This window comes from Patiria miniata, unplaced genomic scaffold (assembly GCF_015706575.1).
Source record: "Patiria miniata isolate m_02_andy unplaced genomic scaffold, ASM1570657v1 HiC_scaffold_2, whole genome shotgun sequence".
Classification (NCBI taxonomy): Eukaryota; Metazoa; Echinodermata; class Asteroidea; order Valvatida; family Asterinidae; genus Patiria; species Patiria miniata.
In genome coordinates this window covers 1,607,647-1,622,231 of record NW_024037058.1, presented here as the reverse complement: position 1 = coordinate 1,622,231, position 14,585 = coordinate 1,607,647, and the positions used below count along the sequence as shown (strand labels likewise).

At 38.4% G+C, this 14,585-nt stretch overlaps 1 protein-coding gene across 2 annotated transcripts in view; it reads right to left on the bottom strand.

Annotated features, from left to right (window-relative positions):
* The window catches only part of LOC119726981 (oxysterol-binding protein 1-like), a 51,684-nt gene that overhangs the window by 33,145 nt on the left and 3,954 nt on the right, over positions 1-14,585 (bottom strand). For both annotated transcript variants that reach the window (XM_038198835.1, XM_038198834.1), the window contains exons 2-4: positions 11,327-11,535; positions 9,223-9,467; positions 2,702-2,882 (exon numbers count right to left, since the gene is read on the bottom strand). In XM_038198835.1, the coding sequence (XP_038054763.1) occupies positions 2,702-2,882; positions 9,223-9,467; positions 11,327-11,535 (635 nt within the window). The remainder of the gene's footprint in view (positions 1-2,701; positions 2,883-9,222; positions 9,468-11,326; positions 11,536-14,585) is intronic.

The following is a 14,585-nucleotide window of genomic DNA, read 5'->3' as shown; positions in this document are numbered from 1 at the left end:
TAACTTCCGGTCTGATGACGTTATCATTTTTTTTTCGCGCACAGGTGTTGTCTGCACTGTGGTCATCGTGTACATTAATTTTGAAGCGATTACCGCAAACTTCGCCACAGACATCAAGTGAAAATGCGTTTTTGACGTTTTTAAACCTGCCGCTAGAGGGCGCTCCAACACTTCATGGCGTCACCCATTATTTTTTTTGAAAGGTCACTCCAGGCAGACACTAAAATCATTAAAAGCAAGTTCATATCTTTTTCCACTTTCAAATTATTAGGCACTTCCGGTTTGGACCGGAAGGAAGGGTCACGTGATTTTATGCGCACGAGATAAAATGAAGATCATGTATTGCCATGTCAATTCCCGCAAATTTCAAGTTCCGGTCTCTCACGGTTGATTTTATATTGAATTTCAAAGATTAAATTTATTATTTTTGGAAGTGACGTCACGTGACCCATGATGACGTCACAATTACGTAATCACAAAAAAGCACATCTACAGTGGGTTGTGCATTCATGTTCTGACAAATGAAGTTCATATATGTTTCCATTTTGACAAACAGTTCCGGAGAAGAATTGTGTCTTGGAGAATAAAAAAAAAAATAGTGAACTTTTACAAAAACAATAGGTTTTGGGCTTAAGCCCAACACCTAATAATAATAATAGTAAATTCATAGAATAACAATAGGTGTTGGGCTGAGGCCCAACACCTAACAATAGTAAATTCATAGAATAACAATAGGTAATGGGCTCAGGCCCAACACCTAATAAAATGAAATGAAAAACGTGACGATGGGAACAGCCCACAGATTGTTCTTAATCAAACGGAGGAATGCTGTAAAAATGCACCCAAGTAGATCTAGAGACAATTTGAATTGAGTTCCTTCACTTTTGTTTCACGACAAAATTTCGGCTGGCAGAGAATACAAGATGGTCGTTTCTAAAATAAATTCAACTCAAATATTTACTAACAGAAATTAAGGATTTTTAAGTGTCCACTTTTGAGGCGTCAGGAACGGGTGTTAAGACTTTTAAAATCTCAATTTCAGCAAGCAGGAAATGGAGGTTGGGGTTGTCCAATTTTTGGAGATTTTTACTTGTCCACTTTTTAGGCGCCGAGTCTTTCAAAAACCGGTGTTGCAATTTCTAAACACCTTTAATTCTACTAACAGACAATGGGAAAATACAGTTGTCCACTTTTGGCGCTCCATAAAACCAGACGTATGTCAGTGTCCATATTACACACAGGAAATACACTGTGTCTATAAATAGCGTGTAAATGTTGGAAGCGCGCACGCCATCAAAGTGAACATACCAAATTACATTTGAAGCGAGATGCGAGACGCGAGATCCGAGATGCGAGATTTTTAAGGTGAGATGCGAGAATTTTAAGGTGAGATGCGAGATGCGAGATGTGAGATTTTTAAGGTGAGATGCGAGATTTTTAAGGTGAGATGCGAGATGCGAGATGTGAGATTTTTAAGGTGAGATGCAACATGGCAGATTTTAGGACACCACACACAATAGTGTGGATTTATGTGCAATCGTGGACCCCACATTGTCTCTCTTTTGTTTGTACATTAACTTTTTAGGAAGATTTCCCTCCCATATGTTTTTATACGATCGTCGATTGTGGACCTTCGAGAATTGTGGATCATATTGTCCTCTATTGTACAACGTCCCCTATTGAATGCAGAACAAACTCACCCCCCCCCCATACACATTTCTATACACCTGAGGACAATGCTCTGTTTCCCTTTGTCCCTGTTATATAGCACTTTTTCATAGACTATTAAAGCACACAACCATAGGATCGAGGATCATTTTCAACAAAAGACCCAACGCTCGAGGACTGAAATGATCTTTTGTTGTCCCTTTGTGTGTCTGTCCTCTATTGTAAAGCCATATGTACCCTATGGCAATATCCCCCTCTCTAGCTGAATTGCCAGGGGGATAAAATTCTTTCAAATTTCAGGAAGTCAGCTACCTCAAAAAATGGTATCTCAAACAGACTATTTTGTACCGGAAGGCACTCATCAGCATGCCTTAATATTTCAATAACACTTTGACTAGCCCATGCAAATCCTGATTGGCACCCCATATATCCCACTGGTGTATAGGCTGGCGAATGGCACATGTCAAATTGGATCCGCACATTACAAATTATTTACATATATATTGGATCAAAACCATGTCTGAACACTCAACTACCAAATTATACGAAAGTGCAAACAAAAGCTTGTTGACAGTTTTTAAAGATGCCTCTTTTGCAAAGCTTATTATACAAGCCTGTGTGCCTGGCAAGACCGTAATGTGTGTCTCAAATGGAATTTGATATGTTGGCATTTTTATCAGTATTCGGTGGTTGAGATATTGATAGTAAAAAAAAAAAACTGATATCAACAGGGCCTAAAGGCACAATGGCCTCCCAGACTGACTATTCAGTCTTGAAATATTCAGTTTTGAAGTATTTGGTTATAGTCAATGCATTTAATCAGAAGCCATGTAGAGTAACTGAATAACCAAGTTATTGGTACTTCACATAGTGTGTAACTGTTTGAAGATAAGTAGTTTGAGAGTTACGTTGGCTTTGTAGATAGATTACTATTGATCTTTTTCTGAGTAATACTGTTTTGCCCTTTGTGGATAGACCTATCACAGATGTTAGACACTGCCCCAGAGGGGCACACATCATTTAAGCAACCAACCTTTGACACTCTTGTGGTCCTGACGCCCTTTCTCCCGGCAAGCTTGCTCAAGTGAGTTGTGCTGTTTGGCCAATGTCTCAATGGTATCCTCTAATCGTAGTCTCTGATCTCTCTCATACTGCAGAGCCTTCTGCCACTTGCGTCCCTGTGCTTGTGCCAGCTCTAAGTACTCTCCACACGCCTAGACACATATTACAAGAGAGTGTGAGAGGCATGGACAGAAACTGATGGTAATCAATTAAAAGCTTTCTTTCAAAGGCACTTAACATATGGCTATTGCAATTAGATCATAAAAAAAAATCAGACTCATTTCACTGCATGAACCGGTATGTGCAAAGGCATACATACATTCACACAGTTATGCATTAGTTTACATAATTTTACCATTATGAACATTGTTTGTTGGCTTTATGCATCTTGTATTCATTTGTTATACCGTCCACAAAATATATTACATGTTACACAAAGTATCACTTAATCACCTTTGAAATGAGACTACAGAGCTTCCACTTTACTTCACACCTACTGGTAGCCCGTAATATACATACTTTGTACATACATGTGTGGATCTACATGTCATAATATGCACACATAGCGTACTATTCAATATTCACACACGTAAGTTGGCTAATTACATGCCATTGATTAATTGAAACGTAATCGATGTGAATATGGAGTACATGCTTATCCCTGAATCTATAAGTACTTCTGGTTTACAATTGTTATGATAATCTTGTACTGCTTAGTGCGCAGCATGCATGTGAAAGCTTACATGTTGAAACAGGGCAGTCCTTGAGTCATAACAGTGAGCGATTTCCATATCACAACATTCAATCAAATGTGATGGTAGCCAACAGCACCGGTAAAAACTCTCCCCAAATCTGCAGGGATTTTCTCTTCTAAGAAAATAGTCATCTCTGATACCGACAAATTTGCAAATGCGCTTGCGGACAAAAATTGGCTGGTTATGTTAAGACTATTTGTGCACGTCACCCACTGCATTGCATATTCCGCGTAATTGACAAAATACTCTGCCCTTATTTTCCTGTAAGTATAGAGAATAAACTAGAAAGGGAGGGATTGTATTTGAGATAAGTATATTTAACATAGAATAGAAAATCCGTGTAATTTTATAACAGAAAACATGTTACCTTCAATACCTACAAATGCATACAGTTGTACATGTATGTACTAGCACAGTAAAAATATCGATGAGAGGGAAGGGACATGCAGTGCAGTGTCTAAAGAAGTGTGAAATCCTAGAACAAATAGGAACAAATAATTCTAGGTACATGTATCCTGTTCGAACATACTTGTACCATACCCATGAGCTGGACTCATGAACACTTGATAAAGCAAAAGCTGAACACAATCTCCAAACTGCCGTTACTTGAAGGACTTGTCTGCCCATACGTCCTGTTTGCAGACGTCCTTTAGGTAGGACAATGTAAACATTGAAGTGCTTATCCAACATGTTGCCTCCATGATCTTGACAACACACCTTGCAAAAGAGCCCATGATGCTGACATGCTATGGGTTTGATGTGCCTGTACTGAAGCTTAAAGAGTATGCAATAACTTTACCTGAGACTGAAGACCCTCATATAGCACATGGGCTGCTGCATGAGGCTGAAGAACCTCATCTGGCACCTGGGCTGCTCGCTGTTTATTCATTGCCTGAGACTGTATAGGAACCTGATCTGAGGCTGAAGAGCCTAAGATGACTGATGTGAAGGAGATGTTCTGACGCAGACCAGGCTCCCACAAGAGAAAGGTTGTCAAGATGTTCTCCCACAGCAACAGCAAGGCATCAGTCGTGAGTTATACTGATGGAGGTCGTCATGGAAATACTGAGCCATGTGGCAGGATATACTGAGACCGCCACCACCTCAAATGAGACTAAAGTCCTTCGTTAGTTGGATAACATTTGATAACGCTTTGGTGAAATATAAGAACTGGTGAAATATTGGCGATACTCAGAAGACAGAGTCTGCAGAACCCACTGATCTGCATTAAGCCAAGACTACCAGTGAGAAGAATGAAGAAGTTGACCTGCTACCAGTCCTGGAGTAGGATGATGCAAAATTGATTTGACAGTGGTAGGCCGAGTTGGCAGAAGTGGTGAAAAAGACACTTCACTGATGAGTATTAGAAAAGTATAATAAATGACTAAAGGAACTTTGGGAGTTCCTGTAGCTACTGAAGCGCTTCTTGCCTGAAGATAAGGGTTGGCATGGTTGGGAGATGAAAGGCAGTTCTCTCTTTGGTCTTTAAGCGCTGAGCTATTCTCAAGTTCCTCAAAATTTTTAGTTGGGTGAGAATTGGAGAGTGAAAGTTAATCCATCTTCTCCCTCTCTCTCTCGGCGTTGTAGGAGTATTGGAAGATTTCCTGCGATAGAGGAAAAGGATACTTCTTTTGGCAAAGGGAGAAGAAACTAAAGAATGCTACATGCACTTACTTCAGGAATAACCAACTTACCCCTCTGAACCATGGAGGAGTTGCCAGAATCAGCAAATTCCTGGTCAGAAACCAGGGATGTAGGTCTTGAGGCAGGTCTCGGTATCGAGATTGGTCTCAAGACTGATTTTCGCAGGTCTCAATAATTTCAAAGTCTTGACTCAAAGAACTCGGTCACCGAATTTCTGCAAACGCAAACTCCCTTGCGGTAATTGGGTACAAAGGAATTGTACCACATGCGCTATGCGTGGGTACACCGCATCGAGTTGATCAATCGCAACCATGTCGGCACACTCTGCAGTGATAAAGTTTGGTTTCAAAGACCACACTGAATTCCATGACCGGAAGGCAAACAATTTGAAACACTCTGCGATTGGCAGATTTTGCAAGAGTAAGCACACATGTAGGGCTGGCTTGAGTTCGGCTTGACCCAGCTGGTTGATACAGCTGTGGGTCATTCAGAAAACATGAACAGCGGAATTGAGGCTTCATTGAATACCCTCACCAAATGTTGCAGACCAAGAAGGTATTTGATAAAATCTCTGATGACTGAGGCTGGCACAAGAATAGAATTTGATCAGTGGTCCCCATATTGATGTTTGCCCTGCAATGATTGACAAATCTTCCACTGTGTCATTGACCAGGTGGAACATATCACGCAGGATTTTTCTTGAGAACAGATTTGACATGAATAATGGGTAGAATGAACATCAAAGTGCAGGAGACAGAGAGATCACCACAGCATCTACAGCTGGTTTTTCAGAATGTCTTTGGATATGGTTATATCCACGTTGTGGAAATACAGTTTTAATTACAGGCTCATTGATACAATCACTTTGGTAGCTAAACATATTGCATGCACACTAAGCACAGCACACTGGAATAGAAGGAAGAGTACTTTGTTGTTTGACAGGGGGCAATTCCACACCAAAGTGGACATGACACCAAAAAATTCAAATACATGTGACTTGAACAAATTTGGCATCAAATGAAAGCTAAAAGTCTATATTTTCAAGATTTGAAGTCGGAATTTTATTTTTTATACATTTCGGTACCAAAAAATAGGATTATGTAATAATCCTGTTTTAATCCTAAAAATTTGATTAATAGTGATATGAAAGTATTCTACCAATACACACACAAAAATATGTACTAATGCCATCAGTTTCTGTCATGAGAAAGTATTGGTCTTGAAAAACCGACTAAAACTTGTTTTTAACATTTTGCGTAATTTGTTTCGCTTCAGTGACTTCTAATATTTCAGCCTTCGAAAACATCCTTCCGTTACCGAAAAAATACATATTTTTAATTTATTTTTCAAACTTGCAGTATGAATGCATTGAAAGTTATTGTGCAAAGCAAGTTTAGGTAGGCCTTCAATATGACATTATAACTGACACTGCTGTACTTCTCGTTTTTTAATTACAATTAATTAAATCACGTCCTTCCGTTACCAAATTGCTAACGGAAGGACGGTAACGGAAGGACAAATCGTATTTTTATCAAATGTTACGACATTTGCGCTCATGTTTGAAAAATGAACATCACTGCAAATACATGCATGTATAATGAGCATTGAAAGGACATTCATGTGACCCACCTTCACAAAAGCGGGATAAGCAGGGCAAGGTGTTTATTACAAAGGATGGCACAGGCATATGTACAACATGTACAATGTACATGTACATATATGCCGTACATGTACCAGTACTGTACATGTATGGAGTTGTTGCAGAAAATCAAATCATAAAGTTGCTGCCATCAGCATTCATGGACAATAGAGAAAGATACGAATTCTGTGAAGCCATTCCAGAAGCAAATTAAGACAAAAATGAGATGGCAGAAAGTACCGGTACTTTGGGGCACTTTCATTCAATTTACATGTGTAAGACATGTGAGGTGCAATCTTTGACAAATTATGCCCAAGTTAACATTTCAGTTTGGATGTTTATAAATTAATTGTTACTACTCTAAATCATTGTAATTTGATTTCAAACATTGATTTTAGAGTTCAATTAAAAGCAACACTGAAGCCATCAGTTCTACCGGTAGATGTTTTTACCTTAAATGTACATGTAGGCTGGTTGCCCCCACCCCCACCCTTTAGGTAAACCACTGAACCTAACGGTATTATTATTAAAAGTTGTTGGTGAACATGTAACCAATATACTCAAGTGTTCAAATACTGTGTATTTCAACTTTTAAGGATTGAGGTGATGGGTTTGAAGTCCATTTCTGTAGTTGTCTTGTGTTCGTGAATTATGTGTTTTGGGTTGTTTTCGTTTTTCTTTTGTTATCATTAATTAGCAGGCTTCTATCTTTATCTCAATAGTTTCTTGGGTATAATTATTTATGCCAGGTCTGCATATTGTTGATTTCACATTCAGTTACACATTTCAGCAATTTATTTCACTATAACAAATTAGTGTAAATTCACATTTTGTTCATGCTATAATTGAGTAAACCTTTTGTCCTTCCGTTACCGTCCTTCCGTTACCAAATTATAATCTGCTTAAAACGTTGTAATTATATTACCGAAACACTTAAAGTCAAATGAAAGGCGGTATAGTATACTGTAGATAAAGCTTCAGGGATTCCATTTCCTACCTTTAAAATATAATTGCCCCATAAAATTCACAGAGTTTACGCAAAACGCGAGTAAGTTGGAAAACCCTTGTCCGTTTTACCGTCCTTCCGTTACCGACCTCATTAATATTCATAATTCATAAACGGGAGGCATTCATGCCCCCCAAAAGTGTGGAAATTGAAGGTAGCATTATAGCAATACAATGGTGTCATTTGTTTGCTGTAACTATGAACAGTGTCTGTGATACACACATTTGAAATTGTGTTTTATGAGTGAAAACGTCCTTCCGTTACCGTGGAATTGCCCCAGGACATGCATAACTGAGGGTGACGTAATGGTCTTTTGTTAATACAACCAGCACATTTTGTGCGCATGCCCATTGGGAATGCATTTGTAGGTATTGGAGTTGATTTGAGCAAACTTTCATATCAAAGTGATTTACAATTTTGACATGTTATTGTTTTGTAACATCAGTCAACACAAAAACTTAGCGCCGAACCACCAGAAATTAATTTTTTTTTGGCCTATGTTTTTTTTTAGACACTCAACTTCAAGTGGGAAAAAATGAACTCTAAATGATTTGACTTCATAAAATAATAGCCCGGGAATACACAATATTTGCAAACATAAAAAAGAAAACTACCAAATTATCATGAAATACCTTACTGGATTGTTTGTGAATGAAAGCCTGAAGCATCCTGTAAAATCACGGCACCTGGTGTTTTGTCATGGTTGTCATTTTCAAGAAACGTGGTATTTTTGTAAGAATTTCCAATGCTGCTCGGCCAACCAGGTGTTTTTTTAAAATACATGTACTACCCCCAAATATTTAGTTAGTCCGCATTTTGTTTGCAACTGATTACACACCTATTGAACAGGTGCAAGCCAGCTAGATGGGTTTCCTGACCTTATGATTCCACAATATCTATAAATAATAAATTGTTTCATCTTAAGTGGGGTCAGGAAAGACTTTATTGTTTTTCTTGGTTTTTCCAGGATCTACGAATACAAAGCTTAAAAAAAGTCAGTGAAACAATATTTTATGTAGCATACTAACCCCAAATCCATCCATTCCTGAAAATTACAGCAAAAGCAAATTATGTATTCATCCAAATAACGGAAGTTATCATGGAATTGCTCATCTTAAATTTTTACTTTTTTAGTACAATTTTCTTAGCCAAAACTGTTTAAACACATTGTATCATATTTGAGTAAAACCTAGCAATCTATACAAGTATTTAAAGTTGATAATCTGAGAATGCCAAATATATCAAAGAAAAGGTGTATCAAACAGTGTAGTTTGTCCCTCAGTGCATACTTCTGAGGTAATACTCTTATACATGTAACAACTCTTGTACATTATGATTTAACCTAGTTTACTTATTAGTTTACCTAAGTACTGCATTTTGATTTTTTGTAGTTTTTCACAGTTTATGAACATGTTTTGCTTGAGCAAAATGAAAAGTATGAAACTCACATTGATCATGGCATTGGAGGTAATCCTGAACAGTGTTGCTCGTTCATTGATGCTTTTGAGTTTGCTTATTGCCTCGGTTGGATCTTGGATGACCTCTAGGTCACTTAAGGCACGTTGGAGTGCCGTTCCATGTTTAGAGATCAGGTCATTGCAGATACCCAGATCTTCTAGTTTGCTGGTCAGGATATGCAAGGTTGTCTGCAGCTCTGTGCGGTCTACATCTGACGGCAGTTCTTCTTCATCATCTAGAAAGCATCAAGAAACATTCTAAACAAATTGCAAGCATGCATACATTCAAATCTGTACATGTTGTATCATACATGCATTCAGGATTTTTTGGACGTTCAGTAAAGCGAAAGAGAAAATACAAAAATTGTAAAGAGAATTCAATAAGTTGTTACAGACCACTGCCATTTTCAATATACATGTATATGTAGATTTTATTTTTTGCTTGGGGGGGGGGGGGGTGATTTTAGTGACCAAAGTGCCAAGGACAAAAAAACGTGTCCAAATACTATGAGCAAAATGACAGAAAAAAAAGAAAAAAGAATAAGCAAAAATATAATCTTTAATAACGAAAACAAAGCTGTTCAGCCAACAACACAAATGTTATGTATAAGCTCATGGAATAAGATGGTAATCAGTGTATATGTAGATTTTATTTTTTGCTTGGGGGGGGGGGGGTGATTTTAGTGACCAAAGTGCCAAGGACAAAAAAAACGTGTCCAAATACTATGAGCAAAATGACAGGAAAAAAAAGAAAAAAGAATAAGCAAAAATATAATCTTTAATAACAAAAACAAAGCTGTTCAGCCAACAACACAAACGTTGTGTATAAGCTCATGGAATAAGATGGTAATCAGTGATGGAGAGAAAAACTGCCCATAAACCAAAACAATGTTCAGTTCCCAGTGCAAGCAAATCAAGTGATTCCGGAACCAAGTGGCAGCAAACCGACAGCATATAATGGCCGTAACATCCCCCAAAAATATATTTTCAATATAACATATTGTTGAAATCCTCCGTTTCCATAATAATAAGGCCAAATTAAAAACAAACAAACATGTTTAGCGTCCTGCCTTTTTGAAAAAAAGGAAGGAGGCCCTTTTTTTCCCCTTCCAAAATGGCCGCCCATCCGGGCTATTAAGTATTATTCAAGATGGTCGCCAGCTTTTTAAAAAATGGCCACCACTGGGACTCAGGAATGACATAACAGTTTTATATGGGCTAAATGCAACAGACGAAGAGGCCAGAATGATGTCACTGTTTAAAATTTCTCATTTTTTGTGATTTAAAAAAGAAAAAGAGAAAAAAGGAGGGGGCCTCCAAAAAGGAAGCGGGCGGGGACGCTAACCATGTTTTTTTTTATTTGGCCTTATAACTGAATTTTGATTTAAAAAAAAAATACCACTGATCGAATCCCGTATTTTGGAGTTGCATTATCGTTAAAATCCGTGTTTCAATGACGACCCTATCATTGAAATAGACCTTACACCCTTACACGGAACTTGGAATTTTAAATCAGCGTTTTATATGTTTTTCCACAATATCAAATCATAGTAACTTGGATGGTCATACCGGTACATGTATGCAATTCTGTAGTGAATTGCATTTAAAATCATTAAAAAACGAATGCACTCAGAGATCAATTCCCATTGCCCAATTGATTGACTAATCATTAACATTTCTTGTAGGCCTCCCGGTATGTGTTGTACATTTGTCATTTTCTACTCATTACTGGTAGGTAGGCCTACCAGAGATAGAGATACAAAGCCAAAGTGACGAGATGAGTCATCCCTGCCAAATCATTACACACAACCAACAAGCTGACATATTAGTGGATTACCGGGCACAAAAGACTGCAGAAGTTGAATCAGTTGCAAATTGAAGAAAATAACTCCAGTAACAATTATTTTTGTTCTTCTACTTTACATGTAGTTGGCCTCATTAGTTATAGTGTTCTAGATGACTCTTAAAATACGGTATGCCACCTGTGGTCTCTACGTTGTCATGAAAGCATCAAGACCAAATAGCCTTGCCCTTAAAAACACAAAGTTCAATGCCTGAACCAGAATTGTACAAATTCAGCAGCCTAGCCTCTAACCTGAATCTTCTTCCATCATTTGTATGGCTCTAGCCTTGGCCAATTCCAGTGATGTTACCCATCGTTGTCTTTCTACCTCAGAGCTGGCTTTGAGATGAAAGGTCTGCGTGCCGCTGGAGATGACAAAGTTACAAGAGTCCTCTGTGTCGATGTAGGCACCAGACAGATTAATAGTGCCACGGCAAGTGTGGGCCATTTCAGCTTGGTTACTGAAAAATCAAATCAAAGTGAAAAGTGAAACTATGATTGTGTCTTACTTAAAACACAACACAAAGGCTTTCTGCATCAATTTGTTTTGTGACTTGATATTGAGATAAGGTGCCTTATATCCTAAACATGCAAAATGTTGGGAGCCCTCCAAGGTCATAGACTAGAAGTTAGTCATAGTTTATTTAAGTTTACGTACATGTACTCACATACATGTATGAGGCTATCTGTGAATCTACATGTACACTAGCACAGGATCTGTCCTTACCAAGATATTTGAGAAACAACCGAGGCCAGATATGAACAACTTACAAGTACAATTTTGGGTTTATCAGTGGGATTCAAAACATGCAAAATGGTGGGAGACTTCTGAAGCTGCCCTCAGGTCAACTTGCGATTTGCTTGCGCCATGATGTAACCATTGGCATCAAGCAGAAAAGTTATGCTCAGGTCACAAAACTGAGAAATCGTGTGATTCTTGTAGAGCAAGCGGCATCTCGACACACACTAATCACAGCCATGCCCATGACGCGACGACAATTCCATGGCACAAGACAGTCATGTGACTTCTGTATATAGCGAAAGCATGTTGATTACAATCAAATGACCTTCCACGGCCACATCTGTTCATTCAGCTGTTTTTGCCGCACACTACACAACTGCGAGTGATTCCTGCCTATCGGGAACACATCACAGACAGGGGTTTTCCTTAGCGGTCGCCCGCTCGCCAAATGCGAGTGAAAACAGCGGCGGGCGAGTCAAAACCCTCCTCTCAGTAGTCCGACGGGCGAGTCAAAAAACTGTTAAAAAAAAATTAAAATAACGAAGTTTTCCCTACAGTATTTTTCAAACAATCAAAATAAAAAGTTAAGGGTGATACAACACATGAATACTTTTGCCACGCCGACCGAAATAAAAACATCGGTAGTTCGAATTTGTATCACTCCATGTATATTCGCAGTGCGCTGTGCATTGAAATCCCAACGACGAACATGAGGCGGATCAACGTGTATTTGCCATTACACATTGTGCACACATGCAGCGCACGTGATTTACTTCATCTGCAGTCCACACGGTACGGACGTACGTACGTTAACATCGTATTCGTATCATACAACGTGGTGAGGAGAAAACTTTCATGACAGTTTCACTGCCAAAACTTGTGCCCGAACGGATTCTTGGGATGATTTCTTGAACACTATCAAACGAATGTACCGAAAAGATGAGGACAATATGAGATTCGAGGGGCCTATTTTGAATGTAAAGACTAGTGAATGTAAAGTGGACCGTGCTCCGGAAAACGTTATGGATTGACGTGACCAGCGTAAGTTCGTGGGTCGCCCGCCCGCAGCGCTTCTTGGCTAGGCACACTGATTGCACCATTCTTCGCTAGAAATGCATGGCGCGCGCGAGAGATGTTTTTTTGAAAATACTGGCCTTCTCACTCATTTTCAAACAAGTTAAAACAGTTCAGTTACTAACTTGGTAAACTCCCATTAATACCACGACTGTGTGCAATGTTTTCTTGTTCCTCAAGATAACGCTTTTTTAGTTCGTGTTTTATCAAAACATGTCGGAAATAGAACACCTAAAGCCTTAAGTTCGGAACGAAGCACACTGCATAAATTTTGATTATAACTTCTCCCCCTATTTGATTCCTGTTAATTAAAGCCTTGCTCTATGTTAAAGCATGGACGATTAAAGAAACATTGACATCACTTAAAAAGGAACTACATGCAATATTATGTACATGATTAAGATAATTGCCGATTGTATTCATATTGCATAATTTATTATCAAAAATGTTATCAAAAATGCTTATGGTGATTTGATTGAAAGTTACTATTAAAACATGTGGGCTAGTGAAAAAGGTTGCGGGCCAGTGAAAACTCTGGTTTACTGGCCCGGCCGGCCAGTAAAGGAAAAAGTTAAGGGAAACCCCTGACAGAAGTTCAAATTGTTCTACTTTTGTGACTTGATTTTGTTTGAGTTGCAGTTACACTCAGGTTGCACAAAATCGCCAACTAATTTGTTCCCGACGGGTTGCAACTCAGGCGACATGTAGCTTGATTCTGAAAAGTTAGTTGCTGACTGATTTGTGTCATTGCAAGGTGGACCTGAGGGCAGCTTAAGGTAATAGGCGGAGTTTCATTAACCATTTGAGCACAAAATGTTGGATAGTAACATGCCACTGTGTGTCGGAGGGAATAGTGCTAGAATGGTCATTCCTATAAAGTTGCTGTGGGTTGGATGTGGGTCAGCTGACCTAGGTCAAATGTCAAAATGTGCTATTCACTGTGGTGCTCAAGTGACGTTTTGGGATTAAAGTGTAAAGATTGACCCAATACCAAGTATACATGTACATGTAGTTTACAAGGTGGCGCACTTGACTTTCCCCGACTGTCCTTGTGCAGTGTAACAAGACCTTTTTTTGACAATCTTCAAATTCATTTAGTTTATAAAAACTGGTACTATTACATAATACCTCGCCCTAGCTCTTGCTGAACAATTTCAGTCTCATAAAATTAAGTCAGAAATTCAAAACTGTAACGATATTGGGCACACACTTGCTGTGTTCTCTATCATTCAACAAATCTCATAAATTCCCGGGAATCCTGCGCGAACAGTAAAAGTTTCTGCAAAGTTGACAATTTCGATAAAACAATATTATCAAATACATGTAGGGACATAAAGTATTGTGAAATAATGCATTTCTTATTGAAAAATAACAAAAAACTTGTATTGGGAGCTAATTTGCAAAATAATACAATACTTAAGTACATACAAACTTCACCCCCATTATTTAGCAACACTGTTGCGTTATTTCACAATACTCTTGCATTATTTAGCAATGCTACTGCATTATTTACATGTAGCAATACTATTGCGTTACTATTACTAAGCAAAAGTACTGTATTTGCTTTATTTTGCAGTATTTTCTGTTCACTTTTAAACCTTGCATGATTGAGCTTCAATAGAAACCAGCTTCGGCATTTGAGCTTACCTAGAATATTGTTTCCCAACATCTCTAGTGCCCTGCTAAAGTACTAAT